Source organism: Bufo bufo, chromosome 7 (genome assembly GCF_905171765.1).
Source record: "Bufo bufo chromosome 7, aBufBuf1.1, whole genome shotgun sequence".
NCBI lineage: Eukaryota > Metazoa > Chordata > Amphibia > Anura > Bufonidae > Bufo > Bufo bufo.
This window is the reverse complement of record NC_053395.1, coordinates 55,230,818-55,257,021: the sequence shown is the minus strand read 5'-3', so window position 1 is coordinate 55,257,021 and position 26,204 is coordinate 55,230,818. Positions and strand designations below refer to the sequence as shown.

At 43.4% G+C, this 26,204-nt stretch overlaps 1 protein-coding gene across 1 annotated transcript in view; it reads right to left on the bottom strand.

The window, feature by feature from the left end:
* Positions 1-26,204, bottom strand: part of SNX29 (sorting nexin 29) — a 581,792-nt gene that overhangs the window by 343,352 nt on the left and 212,236 nt on the right. The window contains exon 15 of the mRNA XM_040441656.1: positions 5,587-5,690. Within this exon, the coding sequence (XP_040297590.1) occupies positions 5,587-5,690 (104 nt within the window). The remainder of the gene's footprint in view (positions 1-5,586; positions 5,691-26,204) is intronic.

Below are 26,204 nucleotides of genomic sequence, written 5' to 3'. Positions count from 1 at the left end.
CGCAACAGGGCACACAGGTCTCGCATGGAGGCCCAGTCATTGGTGGTGAAGTGGGTCTGATCCGCAGTGCGACTGACCCGTGCGTGCTGCAGCTGAAACTCCACTATGGCCTGCTGCTGCTCGCACAGTCTGTCCAGCATGTGCAAAGTGGAGTTCCACCTGGTGGGCACGTCGCATATGAGGCGGTGAGCGGGAAGGCCGAAGTTACGCTGTAGAGCAGACAGGCGAGCAGCGGCAGGGTGTGAACGCCGGAAGCGCAAACAGACGGCCCGCACTTTATGCAGCAGCTCTGACATGTCGGGGTAGTTGCGAATGAACTTCTGCACCACCAAATTCAGCACATGCGCCAGGCAAGGGATGTGCGTCAAACCGGCTAGTCCCAGAGCTGCAACGAGATTTCGCCCATTATCGCACACCACCAGGCCGGGCTTGAGGCTCACCGGCAGCAACCACTCGTCGGTCTGTTGTTCTATACCCCCCCACAACTCCTGTGCGGTGTGGGGCCTGTCCCCCAAACATATGAGTTTCAGAACGGCCTGCTGACGTTTACCCCGGGCTGTGCTGAAGTTGGTGGTGAAGGTGTGTGGCTGACTGGATGAGCAGGTGGAAGAAGAGGAGGAGGAAGCTGAGTAGGAGGAGGAAGAGACAGGAGGCAAAGAATGTTGCCCTGCGATCCTTGGCGGCGGAAGGACGTGCGCCAAACAGCTCTCCGCCTGGGGCCCAGCCGCCACTACATTTACCCAGTGTGCAGTTAGGGAGATATAGCGTCCCTGGCCGTGCTTACTGGTCCACGTATCTGTGGTTAGGTGGACCTTGCCACAGATGGCGTTGCGCAGTGCACACTTGATTTTATCGGACACTTGGTTGTGCAGGGAAGGCACGGCTCTCTTGGAGAAGTAGTGCCGGCTGGGAACAACATACTGTGGGACAGCAAGCGACATGAGCTGTTTGAAGCTGTGTGTGTCCACCAGCCTAAATGACAGCATTTCATAGGCCAGTACTTTAGAAATGCTGGCATTCAGGGCCAGGGATCGAGGGTGGCTAGGTGGGAATTTACGCTTTCTCTCAAATGTTTGTGAGATGGAGAGCTGAACGCTGCCGTGTGACATGGTTGAGATGCTTGGTGACGCAGGTGGTGGTGTTGGTGGTACAGCCCATGTTTGCTGGGCGGCAGGTGCCAACGTTCCTCCAGAGGCGGAGGAAGAGGCCGAGGCGGCGGCAGCAGCAGAAGAGGCCGAGGCGGCAGCAGCAGAAGAGGTAGCAGGGGGAGCCTGAGTGACTTCCTTGTTTTTAAGGTGTTTACTCCACTGCAGTTCATGCTTTGCATGCAGGTGCCTGGTCATGCAGGTTGTGCTAAGGTTCAGAACGTTAATGCCTCGCTTCAGGCTCTGATGGCACAGCGTGCAAACCACTCGGGTCTTGTCGTCAGCACATTGTTTGAAGAAGTGCCATGCCAGGGAACTCCTTGAAGCTGCCTTTGGGGTGCTCGGTCCCAGATGGCGGCGGTCAGTAGCAGGCGGAGTCTCTTGGCGGCGGGTGTTCTGATTTTGCCCACTGCTCCCTCTTTTGCTACGCTGTTGGCTCGGTCTCACCACTGCCTCTTCCTCCGAACTGTGAAAGTCAGTGGCACGACCTTCATTCCATGTGGGGTCTAGGACCTCATCGTCCCCTGCATCGTCTTCCACCCAGTCTTGATCCCTGACCTCCTGTTCAGTCTGCACACTGCAGAAAGACGCAGCAGTTGGCACCTGTGTTTCGTCATCATCAGAGACGTGCTGAGGTGGTATTTCCATGTCCTCATCATCAGGAAACATAAGTGGTTGTGCGTTAGTGCATTCTATCTCTTCCACCCCTGGGGAAGGGCTAGGTGGATGCCCTTGGGAAACCCTGGCAGCAGAGTCTTCAAACAGCATAAGAGACTGATGCATAACTTGAGGCTCAGACAGGTTCCCTGATATGCATGGGGGTGATGTGACAGACCGATGGGCTTGGTTTTCATGCGCCATCTGTGCGCTTTCTGCAGAAGACTGGGTGGGAGATAATGTGAACGAGCTGGATCCACTGTCGGCCACCCAATTGACTAATGCCTGTACCTGCTCAGGCCTTACCATCCTTAGAACGGCATTGGGCCCCACCAAATATCGCTGTAAATTCTGCTGGCTACTGGGACCTGAGGTAGTTGGTTCACTAGGACGTGTGGCTGTGGCAGAACGGCCACGTCCTCTCCCAGCACCAGAGGGTCCACTAACACCACCACGACCATGTCCACGTCCGCGTCCGCGTCCCTTATTAGATGTTTTCCTTATTGTTCCTGTTCACCACAATTTTGAGAATGGCAAATTTGGGAATAGTTTTTCAACCCAGAACAAAAACTGTGCTTTTACGGTCACTACAAATAACTTGACCAGCTAAAACAGTACAGATTTGGTTGAATAGAAATGTGTGGCCTTTTTTTTTTTTGCGCTGTGTGACAGGTATAGGTTTAATCACAGAATTAGACTTGTATCTGCACGGTAGCGTGTGTGTTAAGTTTTTCTGAATGACACTATCAGCACCTTGAATCTAAGATATCCTTTTTGGGATAAATTTCAAGTAGGCCTGATATAGCAGAAACTACTTATTTTGAGAATGGCAAATTTGGGAATAGTTTTTCAGCCCAGAACAAAAACTGTGCTTTTACGGTCACTACAAATAACTTGACCAGCTAAAACAGTACAGATTTGGTTGAATAGAAATGTCAGGTCTATTTTTTAGGCGCTGGGTGACAGGCTCAACTTGCCCCTGATGTAGTATATGGCCAAAAAATAACCACACTATTGATGGTTAAATGCACTTGGGTGACACAGGCTCAGCCTGCACCAGATGTAGTATATGGCCAAAAAATAACCAGACTGTTGATGGTTAAATGCACTTCGGGGACACAGGCTCAGCCTGCAGCTGATGTAGGATATAGCAAAAAATAACCACACTATTGATGGTTAAATACACTTGGTGATAGCTTGTGCTGGCGCACCACAAGCCACAAAATAGCCGCCGATCACCCCAGAAAAAAGTGATATAAAAACGCTCTGGGCAGCCTACAAAAAGTGAGCAAGTCGATATTAGCACTTCAATGATCCACAGCTGGAGATCGATCACAGAATGAAGTCTTTTGGAGGAGTTAATCTGCCTAATCTCGCCCCTCACGTCGCAGCAGCAACCTCTCCCTATGCTTGAATCAGCAGAGTGACGTGCAGCGCTATGTGACCCAAGCTTATATAGAGGCTGGGTCACATGCTGCACTGGCCAATCACAGCCATGCCAATAGTAGGCAAGGCTGTGATGGCCTCTTGGGGCAAGTAGTATGACGCTTGTTGATTGGCTGCTTTGCAGCCTTTCAAAAAGCGCCAAGAAAGCGCCGAACACCGAACCCGAACTTTTACAGTTCGGGTTCGCTCATCCCTAGTCAGGACGTAGTGCACGTAGGCACTCACTATGACCTGACGCAGTGCGTGAGTGAGTGGAAATGCCATCAGGAGTAAGCAAGGTAAGTTTATTTACTTATTTGATGAGGGTCTGATCTGAGTCTGATGGGGGTCTGATCTGAGTCTGATCTCAGTCTGATGGGGTCAGATCTAAAGCTGATGGAGGTTGGGGGTCTGATCTGACACTGATAGAGCTTGGGGTTCTGAGGGTTTGATCTGAGGCTGATGGAGCTTGGGGGTCTGAGGGTTTGATCTGAGGCTGATCGAGCTTGGGGGTCTGATCTGAGGTCTGATGGAGCTTGGGGTCAAATTTTGTTGTCTGATCTGAGGTCTGATGAAAAATATTTTAGTCCGCTGCATCTTATAGACCAAAAAATACAGTATTTCTCATGTTCTTGCCTCGTGTCAATTGTGAGAATGAATGGTGTGGTTGCCAGCCTTTTGGTTTCTGGTTGCTGCTTATCAAAATGATCATAAAAAAATAACCTATCAAAAAAAGAAAGAAGGAGCTGTGCTGCTTCGGGCTGGCAGATTAAGCAGATGCCAACAGTGACGCTGTGGGGAGGAAACATGTCTCTTGTTCTTGTTTAGTGGGGTGAATATAATTTCTATTATTTGTACAAATTTAAAAAATATTTCTAGAATTGTTTCCCACAAAATTTTGCATGTTTTTCACACTCAACTGCATGGGACTCAATGTGCAATAAAAATAATAAAAACATTAAGACTGGAGCCTGCTGCAGTGGAAAAAAACAGTAGTTACATACAGTAGGCATTGAAAACTGCAGAGGTTATTTATACAGTACATAATTAAAGAGGTTGTCGGCTTTTTATACTGATGACCTCTCCTCAGTTGGCCCCCCGCTGATCTGATATTGATAGATGACCTATCCTCAGGATAGGTTATCAATATAAAAAAAGAAAAGAGGATAACCCCTTTAATATATTCTTATCCTGACCCCAAGACCTACTTACCCACTAACTGGGCATAAGTAACAACTGATCACTAACAAAACTGTGTGATATAACTACATGGGAACAGAATACTTGTGAAAACTTTACTATTATTATGGTGGCAGTGTATATATTCTAATTAGTACTTTCTGGAAGAACATATACTCAAAAGATTCCCTTCTTTATAGACACTAATTTGAAACAGCTACATATGTCCTCAGCAGAACTGATAATGCTTTTAAAAGGGAACCTGTCATCGGGATTTTGGGTATAGAGCTGAGGCCATGGGTTGCTAGATGGCCGCGAGCACATCCACAATACCGAGTCCCCATAGCTCTGTGTGCTTTTTTTGTGTGAAAAAAACAAATTTGTTCCATATGCAAATTAACCTGATATGAGACCTGTCCTTGAGATGAGTCAGGGACAGGACTCATCTCAGGTTAATTTGCATATGTATCAAATCGTTTTTTTTTTTACACAATAAAAGCACACAGAGCTATGGGGACTGGATATTGCGGATGTGCTAGCGGCCATCTAGCAACCCATGTCCTCAGCTCTGAACCCAAAATCCAGGTGACAGGTTCCCTTTAAATTATATTTAGTTTACAATAACATTACAAGAAATCTGTCAGCAGTTTTGACCATGCTAAACTGCTGACAACACTAGGTGGGGGCTGGTACAAAGCAGAACACACACACAACTTTTTTGGGATCTTTTATTATCCGAGTAGTAAGAATATGATTTCTTTATTCTGCTCCTGCAAGTGCCCAGGAGGAGCTTCACTGTAAAGTCTTTTGTTCTTTGCATTGAGCTGATTCACGTCCCTGCCCCTCTGCACTGAGTGACAGGGATAGTGGTCTCCTGGTTGGATGCTATAGCTGCCACTCAGAGCAGTTCAACGGAGAGATCACTTCACAGTGAAGCACTGCCTCCTTGGCATTTAAGAAAAAGAATCTGGAAGAATAAAACTTCACATCCACACTACTCCTTATAATAGAAGCTTCACAAAAGGCATGCCCATACTGTTCTCCACAGCCCCTACCTAGTTCTGTCAGCAGCTCAGCATGGTCAAAACTGCTGACAGATTCCGTTTAGGGTTTTTAAAAATCATATTTTTTCCAGATGTATATTGATGTATATTATACAAATGAGACTCGTAAAATTTACCTCTATGAGCTTGCGTTCATATGAACTGGCTAACTCATCATGATCCACCACAGGCTTTACTTCAGGAATTATTTCTCCATCAATATTTCGAAGGTTTGGGAATGCTACAAACAAGTGAGATATTACTATTAGCATCACATGTAGCCACATTTCTGACACCATAAACACAACAGTACATCTTTAAAAAGTCCATGTGTGGCACACCAAGACATATTAATCTGTTATATAGGCAGTTTTACTCCTTTGGGTGTATCTGTACAGGTTGCAATTATTAAAAATTTTCAGCCGGCAGTACACGTGAAGAAATCCATCCTCACCTGCACCCTGCTGCCCCCTTCCAGCTCTGTGGCTCCAGACTCTTTCCACTGGACTTCTAGTACCTGTCTGTCAACTTCCACCCAGACGGGGTCACATGCGATGCTTCAGCTAATGACTGGACTCTACGGTGACGTGTCTGCAAGCGGCAAATGACCCAGCAGTGATGTACCGCATCAGGACAAATGATCACTGAAGTCAGTCAACGGTAGCAGCGGTGCAACTGACCCCATCCGTGTGGAAGTTGACAAATGGAAACCAGGAGTCCAGTGAAGAGAGTCTGGGAGCCACAGAGCCAGAATGGAGTGGTGGAAAGCAGGGGATTATAGATTTCTCCAAAAGGTACCACTGTCTGGGGACAAATAGAAAAATAAAACCTGAACATCCCCTTTAAAACCAGTTTCAGACGCCCACAATACTGCAGAAAAGTCCATATTATAGTTGCAAGATGATGATTTAAGCAGTCCAAGACTAGTCTATTTAGTAAATGTGTCTTAAAAGCCAAAACCTTTTTTTTTTTTTTTGCAGTCAATTTCTTAAATATTGTTTGCATCTTTTTTTCCACTAATACATGGGTCTTTATTTTTATTTTTTAATACCCAGGAAAAACAAAAAAAAAATATTCATATTCTTCTTTAGGCCTCATGCACACGACCGTTTTTTTTTTTTGCGGTCCGCAAAACGGATTTCCGTTGTTCCGTGACCGTTTTTTCTTCCGTTGGTCTTCCTTGATTTTTGGAGGATCCACGGACATGAAAAGTGAAGAAAAAAAAAATAAGTCAAGTTTGCATTGAAAATGATAGGAAAAACGGACACGGATCACGGACGCGGATGACTATCTTGTGTGCATCCGTTATTTTTCACGGACCCATTGACTTGAATGGGTCCGTGAACCGTTGTCCGTGAAAAAAATAGGACAGGTCATATTTTTTTCACGGACTGGAAAAACGGATCACGGACGCGGAAGCCAAACGGTGCATTTTCCGATTTTTTCACGGACCCATTGAAAGTCAATGGGTCCGCGAAAAAAAAACGGAAAACGGAACAACGACCGCGGATGCACACAACGGTCGTGTGCATGAGGCCTTAATAGAATAAAGTGCAACTAAAATACTTTTAGTTTTAAATTACGCCCCCTTTCTTTTAACGGTCACTTTAATATACAACCCCTTTCCTGTTACGGTCAATTTAACACACAAGTATAAACAGCTTACAGCGCCAGGCTGTAGTAGGTTGGTGGTAGAGTTCTTTTTATTTCATTTTTTATTTTATTTTTTTTACTCTGTGCTCCCCCCTCCCATAAGGTTATACAAGACCTTTTGGGGCATTATAACATTACCTTTTTTCTTATTGCTGATTCATTTATAAATTCGCCCCACTTACAAGGGGGAATTCTGCCCCCAGAGGATTTGACAAGGCTGCAGAGCTGATCTGGGTCTGCTAAAACCCAGCGGATCCTGCAATTACTTGGCACCAGGAAATCACACGATTGCTGGGACTGGAGCAGGAAGCATCATTGCTGCTGCCTGATCTTAATATACAATTCTCTTTCAGTGTAGTGCATACACGGATAGGAAAGGCAGAGACAAGAAAAAAAACCATCTCTATCTTCTTAATGGGAAGCCCAGCTGTCACCGACAACACATTCCCATCTCCCGTAGCTGCACAATCTCTGTTGAGCTGCTAACTCTGCAAGTATGTTCAGAAATATCCTTTCAGAGTTAAATTAATAACGCCTGGACGTACCAGTCTATGAGCAGTACGCAACTGATCAAAGCTGGTTCAGAGAGATTGATTGGATCTTCCAGTCAAAATACAGGCATTATAATGCTGTCATACTATAGCAATGGGAAAGCGGCCTAAATACCTTTTGTAGTGATTTCCCAACATTGCTTTAAAAGATACTCAGTCAGTGAGAGCTGTAGCCCAAACCAAGCCACCCTAGACTGATTTATCTCCCCAATGTACATTAGTAGAATATTTTTATTTTTATAATTTCATGCTATTAGACTATGTTTTAAATAGCGGAGAAGAATCTCTTTAAATTATCTGCCCTTCACATTGCAGATAGCAAAATGGTAGTCAGGGACAAGCCAAAGTTAGGACAGGCAGTGTACAAGCAGCATTGTCTGAGGTCAGGTCAGGCAAAGGGTCAATACGCAGGTCAGGCACAGATCAGGCAGCAGAGAGTCACAATACAGGAATCGGGCAGAAATTTGGGACATGGTCAAACAATTGAACAGTATACTAGCAAGCAAAGGAACCTATTGCTCAGGCACCCTCTACAAGGGAAGGTACCTTAAGTACTCCAAGGCAGCCAACTGTAGGCTAGAGCAGATTATGGTGCACATGCTAGCCCTTCAAGAGCTGGAGGGAGCACGTGTGTGTGCACCCTACGAGCAGAGGTGGAGGACATTGCCAGAAAGTAGGTCATGGCCTGTGTAGAGGGACAGAGCAACCCTGATGCCTGAGCCCGTGGGGTAGGGCGAGCAGGAGGTGGGTCCATGCCACCAGGATGAAGAAACTCAGGACCGGTAAGCAGAGGAGTGGTGGCCTCATCACATCTGGGTGAATTACACTCCAGTATGTATTTCTGATTGAAAGCATCATTGTTAAAAGAGGAGGATGTGTCAGGAAGGTTTATCACCAGTGTGTCTAGGTCAATGTGTCCCAACCTATGTATTATTATTATAATAACACCAAGGAGTCTTTCTATATGGCAATCCAGTATACAGAAAGTTGCCAAAACAGTATTGCTACATGAGCAGGGGTGGATTGGCAACTTAAAGTGGCCCTGGAAAAAATAATAAAATTTGCCCTGTTTTGTAGTTGGGTCCAAATTGATGAAAGGCAGGGCCAACACAAGTAGGTGAGGCCAGCAATACCATATTGTGGCACATTATACCACTCCAACGGAGCCAAATACCACAGTCCATCACAAAATACTGCCACCAACAGCACAAAATACATCCCCAAAAACTTCCACTGGCCGGCCATGAAGAGGGCTCAGGCAGTCCTCTGGGCATCGGCCCACCAGGAAATTTCCCTATAAGGGCTATGGCCAATCCGCCCCTGTACATGAGTTACACAAACACAAAGAAGAGAGTTATAGCTTAATTAGTTCAGCAAAATCTAGGGTTTATCAAATCAATTTTAAAAAATCTCTCATTGCAATAAAATTCTCACTGTTCATAAAGCAAGAGGGGTTTTCTTAACTGATTATTTTCCTTAAAAACATGGTGGGAATGATTTTAAAAAACAAAACAAAATCACTAGTCACACCACATATCCTCTGCTATTCCAACGCTGCTCCAGTCCCTGCTCCTCTCCACTTCCTAGTCTTGGGTTTAACATATGGGAAATGCCTTGGGCAGTCCGTTCAGCCAGTCATTGGCTGAGGCGAAACACCATTGCGCCATTTTCTGTATGTCAAGCCAAATGGCGAGAAGTGGAGTAGAGCAGTGACTGGAGCAGCATTGTAAAGGCAGTGTTGGGATATCTTTAAAGTGCTTTTTCATCATTTCTATCCTGTGTTTAAGGAATATCTTCCCTGGAAAACCCTTTAATATCTTAACAAGATTTTCTGGGAGTAAAACAGTTGCCTATCCTTAGGATGAATCATAAGTGTTGGGGTCCTAAATCCAGGACTCTTGCTGATCACCTTTCACCAGGGGGTTGAGCTGCAGTACCAGACACAGCAACAATATGGATGAACCACTGAGCCTGGATAAACCATGAAGGAGCCAGAAAGTGGTCCCAGAAGACAGACCCCCACAATGGTCCATCCTTGGGATAGGCCATCAAAACATCATTTTTAATCAAAAATCTAAAAAAAAAAAAAAAAAAGCCTCATCTGTATTAATAATAGAAAATAAAAAAAATAAAGCTCTTGACACATTTACTAGGTCCTATATAGAAGAAGTAGATATCAGAGCAGATCCATCACAGTAACATTTCCTATATGTCCTTTCCACAGCAATTGATTCTATGCAATCCTGCTCAAATAATACTATGTTCCAATAAGCTCCATACTTCCTGCTCATCCCTATTATTCCTACACAATTCAGGGAACTCAAAGGGTCGCTGATCTGCCATTTTGTATATGGCTTGCGGCTAAATTATATTTTTGCTCTACAGTTGTTTCAATTAATGTGCAGCTTAAGGGTAAGAAACTCATGGAATTTTGCCTGTCATCAATTAAAATACCCACTGTAAGACACATTCAAGACGTGTGGATAAAAATATGATAATACTATAATGTCTCTTTGGGATTTGACATCTTGTTGGAGACACTGGAGCTGGAAAAGAAAAAGTGAATATTTATATGTTCATCTGTCTTACAAACTGGCAGTTTCCATGACATAATGGCACACATCATTTAAGTTCCTTCCGAATGATCCTCTACGCTGGAATGATACGATTATGAAAGGAGAAACTGCTGCTTTCTGTAGGTTTCCGTAACGCAAAGCCAACTGGCAAACGGTGTTCACGGTTGTCACATTTTATACTGAGGTCTTCATTCATTCTGTGTTTGTATGCCCAGCCGACGGAGCAAACAACACACCTCGGTATACGCAGGAGTGCGTGTGGGGGTGTGAGGCTAACTAGTGTTAATCCATTATCTTGTGTTTTTCATACCTGCCAGCAAACCATCTCTGGAATAGCAGTAATATTTTTCCCAATTTTTTTTTTAACTCGGATTATTAAAACAACACAACAGTCATGTTCTACAGTCGCCAATAAACAATAGGAAAACAATAAAAACAAGTACTGACATTAAAATCGAACTATTCAAGAGCATAGGAAAAACATAGGAAAAAGAAACGCAATACTAATCAAGTAGGCTAAGCAGACCCATGAGAGAAAGAAGAAAAAGGAAGGCACTGGAGACCAACATTTGAGAGTGTCATCGGTGAACCACACAAGAACATCTAACCCCAAGATTGTAACTCCCCAAGGCTTGCAATCAGAACCCCCGTATGTAATATAATCTCACAGACATCTCCAGATACTAAGATCTTGCAGGAAAAGAGAAGCAGAGGGAATCTAATTAGTGCTGATAGCCACGTTGGGTATACTGTTAATCTAGAATTACACCAAATATCCCATATTTTGTGGAAGCTCTCTAGCTGTTTCTAGTGTTCACTAATATGTTCCGCTGAGGAACTGAAGAGGGCATCTCGTCATTCATCTCAGTGCAATGGCTTTCTGGGCTGTAAACAAAGTCTTATGTAATAACATACTGTGGTAGTACCAGTGGTGATTTTTCATAAGACCTAGAAGGCAAGTCTTAAGATTGTAAGATATCCTGCGTCTTAGTGCAACAGATGACCTAGTTGTCGCTCCCCTCCAGAACTACTGTAATTCAGAGCAGGACCAAGAGAGAAGAATAAAATCTGGGGCTGAACACCTAAGGCAATGAGCTGATGGAAATCTGCCCCTTAAACAGGCGTATCGCAGTCAGATGACATTGATGTTAGATCAGGGTGAGATCGGGGATTACCAACTTCGTTCGAGCCACAAATAGTACCTAAGACTGAATAAGATAGGTATAGATGGCTGAAATTTGTTCCCTAGGTCCCCGTTTCTGAAGTATACCTATCATGGGGTATAGCTAAACCAGATGGTGGAAATTGTGTGGTCAGAGAATGTCGTAGCTGGAGATACCTATAGAAGCCTGATCTCGGAAGGTGACACATTGTTTGAAGTTGCAAAAATGATGAGAGTGTTGTGTTGATAGAGGTGTGACAAGGAGGTAACACCATACTGTGACCAAAAACCTGTATCAGTGAGGTAACACAAGGTCCCTATTACCCCACAGTGGGGTCTACGCAGGGATGTCATTGAAGCCAGAAATTTTCTTAACTACAGCCCAATCTTGAATAGCTAACCAGTGCAGTGGTAGCAAGTGCCCGGAGTATGATCTCCCATAAGAAATCATTCGATAACTAATGCAGAAGATGGTATTCACTATGTGGTAATGGATCATCCAATTACCAAGATCGGATATATTGCAACTGCAATGCCAGGTAATATAAACTAAAGTCAGGTAGTGCCGCTCCCCCTTTGTCTTTAGGGCGTTTTAGGGTATCTAGGAGCAGTTTGGGTCTATTAGCGCCCCAGATGAAGGACGTCATGAGGGAGTCTACAGAGTCAAAAAATCTACATGGGACTGCCATGTTCCAGTGAATAAAGAAGCTTAGGTAATGCTATCATTTTAAGTAGGTTAATCCTACCTGCCACTGACAAGGGTAGAAAGTCCCAGGTCCGAGACTTATCTTTAAGATAAGTCAATAGGGGATAAATGTTAAGAGGATAGGATTGTGAGCTATCTCTACTACGTATATGCCTAAGTATTTAGAATGAGAGAATAGTGAGCTGTCCCTGCACCTCTCCAACCCTCCAGATCTAGAAAACAGCATAAGAAAGGACTTTTGACAGTTTATGAGTAGACCTGAATATCTGCCAAAAGTATCAATAACCGATATTGCATATGGTAAAGAATCTCTTGGATAGAAAAAAAAAAATGAATCATGACATCTGCGTACATGCCTATCTTTTCCACCCTGGGACCTTATTAATACTGGGGGCTACTAATGGGGGCCTTACCAATATTGGGGGCCACTAGTGGGGCATTATCAATACTGGGGGCCACTAATGGGGGCCTTATTAATACTGGGGGCGACTACTGGGGCATTATTAATACTCGGGGCCACTAATGGGACATTTTTAGTACTAGGGGGCATTCATTTTACTGGGGCCTGTGTTAAGCCACGCCCCCACAGCTTTACTTGGCCGGTATTTTTCAGTATTCAGGTTAAATTGCTGTGTTGGCACTTTTACGATAAATAAGTGGGTTTTGGGTTGCAGTTTGGGGACTCAGTCTCTAAAAGATTTGCCATCACTGCTCTAGCAGAAGGTTGTGCATAAATAATGGGCATCCATTTGACGAATGTAGTCCCAAAGCTAAACCAACGGAGAACATCCATAACATGGCGAGCAGGCCCTTCATGCATATAGCAGCAGGTAGTATCTTGCAGTGCCGATCAATGATGTTGAGTGGGGATCCAATCCTCCGCCTCCAGTGGTGTGTTGAAGAAACACACTCTGTCCCAATCTACAATACATAGACAAGCTGGATATGCCATGGAAAAATTCACCTGAAGCTCCCTAAGTTGTCTCTTGACACCAACAAACGTGTCCCTCTGCTTCAGTAACTCCGCGGAAAAATATGGATATATCGAAACAGTGGTATTTTCAAATTGAATCTCCACATGGCGACGCGCACGCTGAAAGATAACATCACAATCCCTATAATTCAGGAGCTTTGCTAGAAATGGACGTGGGAGTGCTCCAGGGACAGAGGCTTTGCTGGGACCTGGTGGGCCCTTTCCAAAATAAATGCTCTACATTACGGGGCACAAGCGCAGACCACACACCCCTATTTTTCCTATTTTGATTCTCATTTGCCATTGTTATTCACATGGTAACAAAGTACATAAATGTTTTAATGTTTTTGAAGGTTTTTTTTTTCGGGGGGGGGGGGGGGGTAGAAATTTTAATTAAAGGGGCATTCTGCTGGACCAGGGTTACTGCTTCTATGTGGATAACTTCTACACCAGGCTACCACTGTTTAAGTCCCTTAGCTAGTGGCACAGTACGCAAAAATCAGAGAGGCCTAGGTCCATGCAACCACTCAGAAAGTGAAACATCGGGCCTAACATAATGAATTGGTAGATGAATCTTTACGTCCCTCGTCCTCGAAACTAAATATCTTGCCTGAATGGAACGGTTCAAATAAGATAATAAATCTTTATTGTGTTATTTTATTTAAAAATAGGAGTCAAAATCTCACTAGTGTCTCAGGTTAATCAGGCTAGGGTGTATGCCTATGGAGAGGGGGAGAAGTGGAGACACTCTGGATGTCTGTTTACACTTTCTATCTCAAAATTAATCGAGCCTAGAATACCTGCCTCTCTCCATAAGGTCCTCTAAAACCTTTGTGACACTGTATCAAGACGTACTGTCAACAGTGTCACTTTAACCACAAACCTCAGTGCCTGCTAATATATAACACAGGCAATTTATTATATTTGGATCAATACCTTAAGAAACCTTCCCTAAGGACCAATGGGCTTTGTATCTCGACCTTGTTTAGTATGCTCGCTTGGATACACAGTGCTTATGTCTTAACACCTGTCCTCATTGCCCAAATCCTCAAAGCTATCCCCGCTCATTACTATCCCACTCAACGCGTTTCCATGAGGTGGTAAGACCGAACTTCATCAGGAGCAGGTTAAAAGATTAGCAGGTAAGTAAAGAGAGAACGTGGCATTAAATCCCCGCACATAGTAGCGCGCAGTGCAGCAGCATGTCGGCCATAATTAAGACGTCATTAAGTAGTTCAGACTCCGCCCCTCAGCAGGCGCGGTCTCAGTTGACGGACAATCACACCTCCCCCCCCCCGCTTTATTTCAAATATAGAACTACACATTTGATTGCTGACTGATCCCAATAAAAATGAAGGGTTCAACTGAAAATGGTCTAAAGTATATGACTTCCACAAAATAAAGAGATACACTAGATATCATAGAATATAGAGAAGATATTCGGTAAATACAGTGCTGGTTATCTTATGCACTAAATCAGTATGAAATATATAATACTATCATTGACCACCATTTAAAAGAACTGTCCAATCCCATGTCTAAGTCCTCTCTATTTTTAGCCAGAGCAGAGGAATGGCTTCTGCCTCAGGATAGGCCATCAATATCTGAGGACTGGAAAACCCCTTTGAGATGGGAATACACCTTTAAAGGGTTGTTCCATGAAAAATATGATACAGTTTTCAAACTTGCACCTGGATCTGAAGACTTTCATAATTGCATGTAATTAAAAAATGTGTAGCCACTGGGTTATTCAATAAAATGTATTTTATTTTTTGTATTTGTATTTTATATCTGTATAGCGCTACCCGCACTTTGTTCTTTTTCTTATTCTTTGTCCAGCTCACTGAGAAGGCCGCACATGCTCAGTTTCATCCTTCAACTGCCTCCTGAGCTGTGATAGGGAGAGCTGAGACACGCCCCCCTGAGCTGCAGCAGAAAAGACACTCCCCTTGAGCTTTCAGCTTGATATAAATCTAACCGAGCAATGAATGGGGAGATCTCTGGACCCATGTGAGGTACAGGGCTGGTTCTAGCTTTTTTAGAAAAAGATTTTCATGTCCTATATGATGTTAGATTTTCATTTTTTACATTAATCATGGGATAACCCCATTACCTGCCAATGTGAAAAGAGAGTAGACTGCATGCAGAAAATTGATGCACTTTATGGCCTTTTTCACACAAGCGTGACGGATTGGCTCCGGATGCGTTCACTGAAACTCGCACCATTTTTCAAGCAAGTTCAGTCAGTTTTGTCTTCGATTGCATTCAGTTGTTCAGTTTTTTCCACGCGGGTGCAATGCGTTTTGATGCGTTTTTCACGCGCGTCATAAAAAAACTGAAGGTTTACAAACATCTCCTAGCAACCATCAGTAAAAAACGCACTGCATCCGCACTTGCTTGCAGATGCAATGCGTTTTTCACTGAAGCCCCATTCACTTCTATGGGGCCAGGGCTGCGTGAAAAACGCAGAATATAGAACACGCTGCATTTTTCTCGCAACGCAGAACTGATGCATGAAAAAAAACGCTCATGTACACAGACCCATTGAAATGAATGAGTCAGGATTCAGTGCGGGTGCAATGCGTTCACGTCACGCATTGCACCCGCGCGGGAAAACTCGCTCGTATGAAAGGGGCCTAAGTCTCACAGAAACAATGGGAATCCACCAATATAAGATAAATGCACATGTACGAACCTCGCCTTTCACGCGCTTCTCCTTTATTATGTGAACAATACTTGTGCGAGTCCAATAGACACATTCCAACTGCGTTCTACAGAAATTAGAAATATACCTAGAGTGTAATCTGCAATGATCTTACTTAGGCAATTGACTGGCAAGAGATATCCCAAGAGTGCAATAGAGAAATACCAGCAGCTGTTCAATACTTGTTGCAGACTGTCTAATAACGAAGTCCTGAAGTGGTGAGAACATTTGTAGAAAAGGAATTCAGGAAAACGGCAGTGAACCTGTCAGACTAAATTTAAGATGGAATCCCCATTCTCTTATTAAACTAATTACCAGCTCTTCACAGAAAGGGTTTATAATTTGTATCATGGTAACCAGAAACTGCCACCCTGTGTATTTTATTTAAAAAAATACATCACTGTAACCCAATATTGATGGGGTCCTGATTTGGAACCACATGCTTCACACAAGGATTTCTGCCCAGTAGCAAGTACAAATGGAGCATGAACTATGGATGGAAGGTCTTTACCTTAGGCTACATTTACACGACACACTGTTTGTTTTTCATGGCCATTTTGCATCATTGTGTGCATCCGTTTTCTGGCCATGTATATGTTTTTAATGGCCATTTTGCGTCACTTTTTATCGGCCATTAAAAATTCTGTAGTTCATTGGCTTTTCTTTTTCGCAAACCCAACCCCTGCAGTACCCTGGACATCAAATTCTCCCCTCTTAGCGGCAGCCAGTATATATAATGCTCCTCTTAGTGGCCCAAAGTATATATAATGATCCTCTTTTTTGGCCCCTCGTATAGTTAACGCTTCTCTTAGTGCCCCCCCCCCCCCAGTATAGCTGCACTCCTGTGGTGCACTCCTGTGTAAACGGAAGTTAAAATGGTATTATTGATTTCAATAGGGTCCATCTTGCTGTGAAAACAGTAAGAAATCGGACATGTCCTATTTTTTAATGGCTGCTAATGACTGCCCGTTAAAAAAAAAAACGCAATGTTAATAGCCCCTTAGAACTCACTTCTAAAAATGGCCGTGCGATCCAAAGACTGAATCCAGTTATAAAGAAAAAACATACTGCACATGATGAGATTACACAGAGTAAAATAAAGTCACTCAAATGAGAACATAACTGCTAATAACTGCAGGAATGCCAAGGGTTAATACCTCCCTGTCTTCCTAAAAAGCCATATTTTGGGACATATTTATTTAATGTAATCAAATGATTGCACTTATTTAAATGTTTGACAAAAAGTGACAATAAATGAATGCAGGAATCTTCAGACGTGAGCGGAATGACAGTCCATCCTACGTGATTTCCATCCAGAACGCCGCACAGCCGCAGTTTCAGACTTCAGTCTTAAGTTTGTACTGCTGCTGGATATGCAAACCCAGGACCTGTGAGTGTGGACGGAACCAGCAGTTTATACGTATCGCTGCGCAGGGTGATGGCGTTCTCTAGAGAGGGGTTTCTCTGTAGGAAACATTTGCTGCAATGCTTACGTAAAGCTTTCGGTCTAATTCTTCTTTCTAGTAACCGTCTGTAAGCACCTATCTACCACGTGCACAGAGAATAGATGCGCCAGATGTCTGTGAAGGTCCTCATTCAACCAGATAATGGTATATCAGTAGTAATAAGTCACAGCAACTGCACTTCTTGTATTTTCTCTTGAAGACGTTTCACTTGTCATCTAACTGTCTTTCTTATGTGGACACACTCTGGTCTCCGCTCGCAAACTTCCGGTTTGACGGAGATCGCATATGCCCGGCAACCAACGACTGGCCACCGAGGTGACGTATCACCTTTGCATCATGTGACCCGGTTTAAATAAAAACGTGGCAGCCCTACAGTATAAGGCTACATACACACGACACACTGTCAGTTTTTCATGGCCATTTTGCATCAGTGTGTGCCTCCATTTTCTGGCCGTGTGTCTGTTTTTAATGTCCGTTTTTCATCAGCTTTTCATGTCCGTTAAAAACGGACATGAAAAATTGATGAATTTAATTGGCAGTTATTTCTAGACCCACCCTTCTGAGGACACCCACAGGATGGTAGGCCCCCAGCTAAAATAATTTCCCCCATACTGTAGGATTTTTACTGCTCCCAGCTTTAATAATGCCCCCAATGTAGGCCCCCATTTTAAATAATGTCCCCCATAGTGTAGAATTTCTTTTTTAATGTCCCCATTTTTAATAATGCCCCCATGTAGGCCACCAGCTAAAAAAAATGTCCCCCACGGTGTATAGAATTTTTTTTAACCGCCCCTAGCTTTAATAATGTCCCCCATAGAGTGTATATATATATATTTTTTTTTAGGGCCCCCAGCTTTATAATGTCCCCCATGGTTTATATAATGCCCCATAGTGTCCCACAGCCAAAAAAAAAAAACCCTCACCTTATCCACTTGCTCGCACTGCAGCAGTCTCTTCTGTCTTCACAGAACGGGACCTGCCAAAGGTGCGCAATGACGTCACTGCGCGCTCCCACGTGGTTACGTCACCACGCAGATCGCAGGTCCTTTGGCAGGTCCTGCTCAATGAAGAGAGAAGAGAATGCCGCACCACGAGCAAGTGGATGAGGTGAGTTTTTAGTTTTTTTTTAACCCCTACTCCGCCATCTATTATAACCAGGGAAGCAGCAGCTCGAATGAAGCCGAACCGCGCAATTATCCTGCGCGACGCGGCCGCCGTCTTCACAACCCCCCATAGACTTGTATGTAATTCATCTATCCTAATGGCCTGTGTACCCGTTTTTAACGGCCGTTAGACGGGTGCACTCCTGTCAATCGGCCGTTAAAAACGGTCCCATTGATTTCAATGGGACATGTCCTATTCTTGGACGGACTCTATTCAACGGCCGTTAAAAGAACGGCCATGTGAATAGCCCCATAGACTTTCACTGGTGCTAAAAATGGCAGTGTGACGGCCGTTACTTAGAAGGCCGTCACACTGCCATTATTCACTGTCGTGTGCATGAGGCCTAAACGTAGGCAGCCCATAAATAACAAAATAATCGATACCTGTTTTTTTCCCCCTGTTGCTTACTGCACTGTGCTCTGGCCCTCCTCGATGCGGGCTGTTTTCCTAGCTGCAGTGGTGATGCTCCGTGCATACAGGTCACCACTGCAGTCAATCGCTGGCTTTAGCTGTGATGTCCCGTGTAGTGCTGAGGCTAGTGATTGGCTGTGCTGTGACCTGTGTCACAACAGCGCGCTGTTGTCACCTTACTGGCGCTGCAGCCAGTAAGGTGACAACAGCGCGCGGAAGACTGGAGCACAGCGCTGTTAGAATCAGGGGGAAAAAACTAGTGAGTAGAGATTCTTTGCTTATTGTAGACCATATACAGGGGCTGCCTAAATTTTTATTTCACTCAGACAACGCCTTTAATTTTCAGTAGGCTCCCTCTAGTGGTAAATACAATCAGGTAGAATTTTGTGGCTGGGTGAAGGGAAGTGGGTGATTTGAACATCTGATTCAGAAAAAAAGGACCTCATACAACAAGATATATTTTGTAAAACTGGGCGTACAAGGTTTGGGTTGTCTGTGAAGGTTCTCATTTATCCAGGTCATGGTATATCTGTAAAGAATAAATCAAAGCAACTGGACTTACTGTAGATTTCTTGAAAACGTTTCACTCGTTCTTCCAACGAGCTTTCTCAATTCTCAGTGACTGTACAAGAATTCTCTGGGAATAAATATGTAACTGAATCAACATCTGGTAATTATACCCAGCATGGGGTCAGGGGTCATTATACCCAGCATGGGGTTAAAGGTGTTGATTCTATTATCCTAATTGGAGTCAGTAGGTGATAATTACCTTCCAGAAAAAGGTGTCAAGACAGCATTGTATGTGGCAGACAATAGATGTCTAACCCCCCCCCCCCCCCCCCCCGCCTCTATTCAAGCTTGGCTTCTCCATTTTTACGTAGATGGCCTCCTTCATACCTCGTTTGTATCAATCGACCTCCTTAACCAAAACACGTATTTGACTGTCTTCAAAGGTGTGACCTGTTTCTTTTAGATGTAAGTACACGGCTGAATCTTGACCAGAGGTTTTGGCTCTTCTATGCTGAGCCATACGCTGATGTAGTTGTTGTTCTGTTTCACCGATATACAGTTCTGAGCATTCCTCATTTCACTGGACTGCGTACACACTGTTGTCCATCTTGTGTTTAGGCGTTGGGTCTTTTGGGTGAACCAGTTGTTGCCTCAGTGTGTTGCTGGGTTTAAAGAGGACAGGGATGTGATGTTTATTAAAAATCCTTTTGAGTTTCTCAGACACCCAAGCTACATATGGGATAACCATATTCTTGCGTCTGTCATGCTTCTCGCCCTCACTGGTAGTCTTGGTGCTCTTTCTTCTACTTCCTTCTCTTTTGACAAAGACCCAATCTGGATACCCACAAGTTTTAAGTGCCCCTCTGAGGTGTTTGAATTCCTTCGCCTTGGCCTCTGTGCTGGTGGGGATTTTCTCTGCCCGGTGGTGTAGAGTCTGGACGAGTTTGTGGTCTAGAGGATGGTGGGAATCAAATATAGAAAAATAGAGGCGGGGGGGTTAGACATCTATTGTCTGCCACATACAATGCTGTCTTGACACCTTTTTCTGGGAAGTCATTATCACCTACCGACTCCAATTAGGATAATGGAATCAACACCTTTAACCCCATGCTGGGTATAATGACCTCTGACCCCATGCTGGGTATAATTACTAGATGTTGATTCAGTTACATTCCCAGAGAATTCTTGGACAGTCACTCAGAATTGAGAAAGCTCGTTGGAAGAACGAGTGAAACGTTTTCGAGAAATCTACAGTAAGTCCAGTTGCTTTGATTTATTCTTAACAGATATAAGGTTCGGGTTATCTACGGATAATGGAATTCTTAGATAACCCAAACCTTGTATGCCAAACTTGAAAACACAAGTTTGCTCAACACTATTTGTGACCTTTTAAGATTAAAAAGAACAAAAATTACAGTTTAGGGCAGAAGCAGACTGAGATGGCAGAAGCAGACTTAGTATGGTCTCCCTGCCCCACCCAGTTTCCCAGTATGTGTGCGAAAATCACTCCCAGACAATGCTAAGCACAATGCCTGAGATTTCTGATGAATTTACGTTTTGGTTTCTTTTTAAGTGGAAGAAATTTTAATTTAAAAATGTGTAATTACACAAAAGGTGCCCTCTGCCTCACCTACTTTATTCTATCAGAAACGGTGCTTCATAAATATGGCACTTATTCTAACCCCTATATTTATCAATGTATTTACACCAGACAACTGGCTAAAATACATTGATAAATCTGCTTCCATTAAACTACAAAGATGACTGCCTGCAGTCACCACTAGATGGAGCTCGGTGCATAGGAATTTATACAGTTACCATTTACGTGAACGGAAGCTGAAATAATCTCTTTTCATTGAGCTCCCCCTAGTGGCAGCTGCATACAAATACAATATTTTCTTGTTGTGGCAAAGAAAAAATAGTTTAGTGTAGGGTCCATTATTTCAAAAACATAATACATATAACATATGTGCAAGAAGTCTGAACTAGATGGTCATCAGACAGAAATAGCCCGATAACCCCTTTAAGCCAGGATTTTTTGAAATCAGCCCAGCAATGGTTTATTAGCTAAAGTTTTATTGGCCCAAGGTGAGCAGCAACAGCACTCTTCTGCCACTCTAATCAAGTCACAGCTTAGATCAGTGAGATGGACCTGGCAGAAGCTTAAGTGCATCTGTGGCATGCTTGCTTCCTGTCAAATTTGATATGCCTGTAGATGACATGATGCCCACACGTATCATTATGTGAGAATCTCACTATAAAAATGGATCTTGGGGGTGAAGGTGTTAAGTGGAAGCAGACCAGACAGTCCTTGCAAACTGCACAGAGCCGGGAGCTCTTCCAAAGTTGCCAACGCAACTGCCTGTGCTGCCAAGGTGCCAGATGCTCTTCTAAGAAAAATCTTGCTTCACGATTCTTGAGCTGAAAACCTGGGGCTAGTTTTTACCTACTGTGAAGGAACTGCATTGCAACAGTAAGACTGTGGTACATCTAAATAAGTTAATACATATTTAGGAAGTCTTTCTAAAAGGAAATCTGCCACATGGATTTGCTCCACCACATTATTCCTATCTTTTACAGCATTATAGACATGCCTCTACATAAACTTTCTGAGAAGGCGCAGCGTAAAAGAAGAAAAAAATTACTTTTAACCACCTGCCATATGCCCAGGTGAGCAACAAATTATCAGACGTTCTAAAAGGTCCTTCGGGAGACTGTAGCTGTGCACTAATCGTTTCTTGTTCCAGTCTCAGCAGTCATGTGACCACTCAGGGTTTGTGAGAGTTGCTGGGTCTCATCAGACCCAGATCAGCTTTGCAGTGAGGTTGTACAGCCCAACCCTTCTGGGGGCTGTATTCTCCCTTAAACCCCAGTTACAGTAGAAATCAGCAATATATGTTATATATTTATATATAATATTTATATATTCTGTATGACCTTATGGGGGTAGACAAAGTGTAAAATAAAAAAAAAAATATGGCCGCCAGGGGTGCTATCCCCACCCCTGGCGGCCATAACCCATACTTCCCATATATCAAGATGACCTTAATGGAAAATGGAAACATTTTTTTAAATAATTATATTTAAGTTGCATTTACTATTTCCCACTTTTTTTTTCCTGGTAAAAGATAAAATTAAAATGATATAAAAATAAAGTCCCATGTATCATCAAAAAAAAAAAAAGGCACCAAAATTATTTACATAACCAGAGGGGAAAAAGTTATGGCTTTCAAAGACACATGTGCTAAAAAAAAAAAAAAAGTACCTGGTCGGGAGGGGTGATAAATGATCGGTCTTTAGTTAATCTAGCGCATGCAATTTGTTAACAGACAGGACTAATCACCTGGTGAATTATGAGCCAAAATCAGTATTGGAGCCTCCACAGGCATAAGGTATAAGGGAAAGATGTGCACCTGTCCTGTGTTTAAAGCCGCACCTGGTTTTGGCTCAAATACAGTCATGGAAATCACTGACCGAACACTGACTGTGTGAATAATGGTCCCTTTACAAGGGACGACAAACTAGCAGATTCTAATCACTAGCGGAGGAGACCGATGCATTTACATGGATAGGTCATCAGTATCTGATCATTGGGGGTCCGACAACCGGAACCTGCACAAATCAGCTGTTTCAGAAGGAGTACTGTGACCCTCTCGCAGATTACCCTGGGCAAGTAACGTTCATTGAACAGCTCAGACCCATTCAAGTGAATGGGTCTGAGCTGTGATGTTAAGCATTGTGCCACACAATGTACGGCACTGCGCTTGGTTAACAGGGAGAAGGCAGTGGCGTTCATAGGGGCACCGGAGCTCAAACAGCTGATACTGATGAACTATCCCTATTCTGGCTTTTTATGAGAAGTGCTAGCATAAGCACATGTAGTTTTATTAGTGCACCTTAAATTTTTTGGGGGGCGAAATTTTTTCAGGTGTTTCTTGCACACAGTGGGGGAGCTCCACAGCACATTCCTCTTTTGTCTCTGCCAGCTCTGCTAATGACTGACTTAGCCCATGTATGCCAGAATTTAAGGACCAGTGCTGGTACAAGCAGGAGCAGCGATGCTCTGACCTATACATCGCTCAGTGCGGCCACAGGGGAGTCCATTCTCCCATACACAGCAGTGTATGAGAGTATGGATTCTAAAGCGCTATTTCAGGCGCCTATTTCACTAGAAAAAGTTTTAAAAAATTAAGGACATTAGAAAAATAAATTTAATCACATTTACAATAGGTTTAATCATAAGTTTAGATACACTTTAAGGACTGGGCCAATTTTTTTATTTTTCAGTTTTTTTCTCCTGGCCTTCCAAGAGCCATAATTTTTATCCTTTTCCATTTTTACACAATTGAATGAGGGCTTGTTTTTCTGTGGGACAAGCTTTATTTTTAATTGCACTATTTCATTTACAATTATTTTGCACAGGGGAAAAACATTCTCTGTGAAGTAAAAAAAATAAAATAAATGAAAAATAATTGCTTTGTGTCATATTCTAACACCCAGAATTTTTTATTTTTTTTGCATTTATTGGTACCATTTTGGGGTACATATGACTTTGATCACTAATCTACGGTATATCTTTAGGCAGCAAGTTGACCAAACTACCTGTGATTTGGGCATTTAAATTTTTGAGTTCAGACATTCAGAACACAGAGACACCAATTATACCTAGTTTTTTGTAAAATTGGGAAAGAGGATGATGTGAATTTTTAATACTTTTTTTTATATTTTTAAAAACTATTTTTTACTTTCATTTTTAGTCTACCTAAAGGTGTTAAAAATAATAACTTATCCCATAGACTGTAATACTATAGTACAGCAGTCTATGGGGTGCTTCTGATATCTTCCTATTTAAAGGGTATCTGTCATCAGAAACATCGCTATTACACGGGTTGACATTAGACATGCTAGTGTCAGCTGACGTCGTCAGTCTTTGTCCTATCTTTTTATCTGCCTCCTTTTCTGAGAAAAATTAACTTTTATTTTATGCAAATGAACCTCTAGCAGTAATGGCGGTGCTGCCACTACTCCTAGAGGCACCGTACTCCCTCCTATGGCCAGGCTCTTAACATTGTGATTGACAGGGCCAGGTAGTGCTCACATCATCCCTCCTGGCTCTGACTACGCCTGAAGTCTTACGCTGCGCCCGTCAGTATGCGTCACAGGTGTAGTAAAGGATAGATGCTCACCGGCAGAGCAATCTCCCCCTCTTCTGAGAGTCTTCCAGGTGGACTGTGACAGACTGCAGGCACAGTAAGGAAGATCACTGCCAGTAAGCATCTATCCTTTTCGATGCCTGTGCCGCATACTGAACGGCACGTCGCAGGCGAGAGACTTCAGGCGTAGTCAGAGCCAGGCAGGATGATGTGAACACTACCTGGCCCTGTCAATCACAATGTTGAAAGCGTGGCCATAAGAGGGAGCCGAGTGGTAGAGTCTGCTCAATACTGTGCACACACTTGGGAGTCCTCATAGTCATGAGTTCCTGGCTCACCCTGCCCCTGATTGCATTAGGGGGGCAGGGACAGGCAGAAGGTAATAAATGTGAGGACTCTCTGACGCACAAACTGTATTGAAAGGACTCCAGCGCTCAGCTTGTACTGATGCTGCTCAATACAGAGTTTAGAGAGAAAGTGACCTGGGTAATGGGACTGAGTTACTGGATATATGTTACCACCGCCACTGGACTGAACTCTCTGAGAGAGAATCAAAAGAACACCTGGGGGGGGGGTTATAAGGCTGCTTTCATGTCAGCAAAAATGCTTCAGTTAGTATAATACAACCGGCTGCATCCGTTCCTAACAGATTCGGTTGTATTATGTCTAAAATGACCAAAACGGATCCAGCACTAAAACACTTGTAAGTTAACAGAAAATAGATTCGGCACCATTGACTTACATTGTGTTTCATGTCGGATCCGTCTTGCTCCGTTTGAAACGGAAAACGGAACGTAATGTATTCTGGTGCACTCCGCTCGGGGACAAAACTGAAGCGCATTCCTCCGCTTTTGAGATCCCAAGACGGATCTCAATACCGCGAAGGGAAACACTGATGTGAAAGTAGCCTAACAAGTATGTAGACACAGGAGCATATTCCAACTGAAATATTGGTAGGTCTTGGATAATCTTAAAAGAGTAAGGCTACTTTCACACTAGCGTTTTTCTTTTCCGGCATAGAGTTCCGTCCTAGGGGCTCTATACCGGAAAAGAACTGATCAGGCATCTCCCCATGCATTCTGAATGGAGAGTAATCCGTTCAGGATGCATCAGGATGTCTTCAGTTCAGTCATTATGACTGATCAGGCAAAAGAGAAAACCGTAGCATGCTACGGTTTTATCTCCGGCGAAAAAAACTGATGACTTGCCTGAATGCCGGATCCAGCATTTTTTTCCATAGGAATGTATTAGTGCATTCAAAATACCGCAATGCCGGATCCGTCCTTCCGGTCTGCGCATGCGCAGACCTTTAAAAATGAGAGAAAAATAAATACCGGATCCGTTTGGCCTGATGACACCGGAAAAACGGATCCGGTATTGCAATGCATTTTTCTGACTGATCAGGATTAGGCAACGGAACTGCCTGCCGGAATCAAACAACGCAAGTGTGAAAGTACCCTAAGTTAAACGTTTAGGACTTTGCTAAATGCAACTTAATACACAAATTGTAAAGCACAGCTGTACATTTTGTGGATGCATTGTCTTCTATTAATTAATTTTGCTTTTATGTTTGTTATATTTTGTATTCAAGGCAACAAGTCGGCACTCTGGAGAACAAACTGCTTAAAGATTCAAATTTAATTTTAAGACTTAATTGTGGCTCCACAGAATTACTCCCCAGTCGTGCAAGTTCACGCCAAACCTAATGGAAGCAAACCTTGATCTT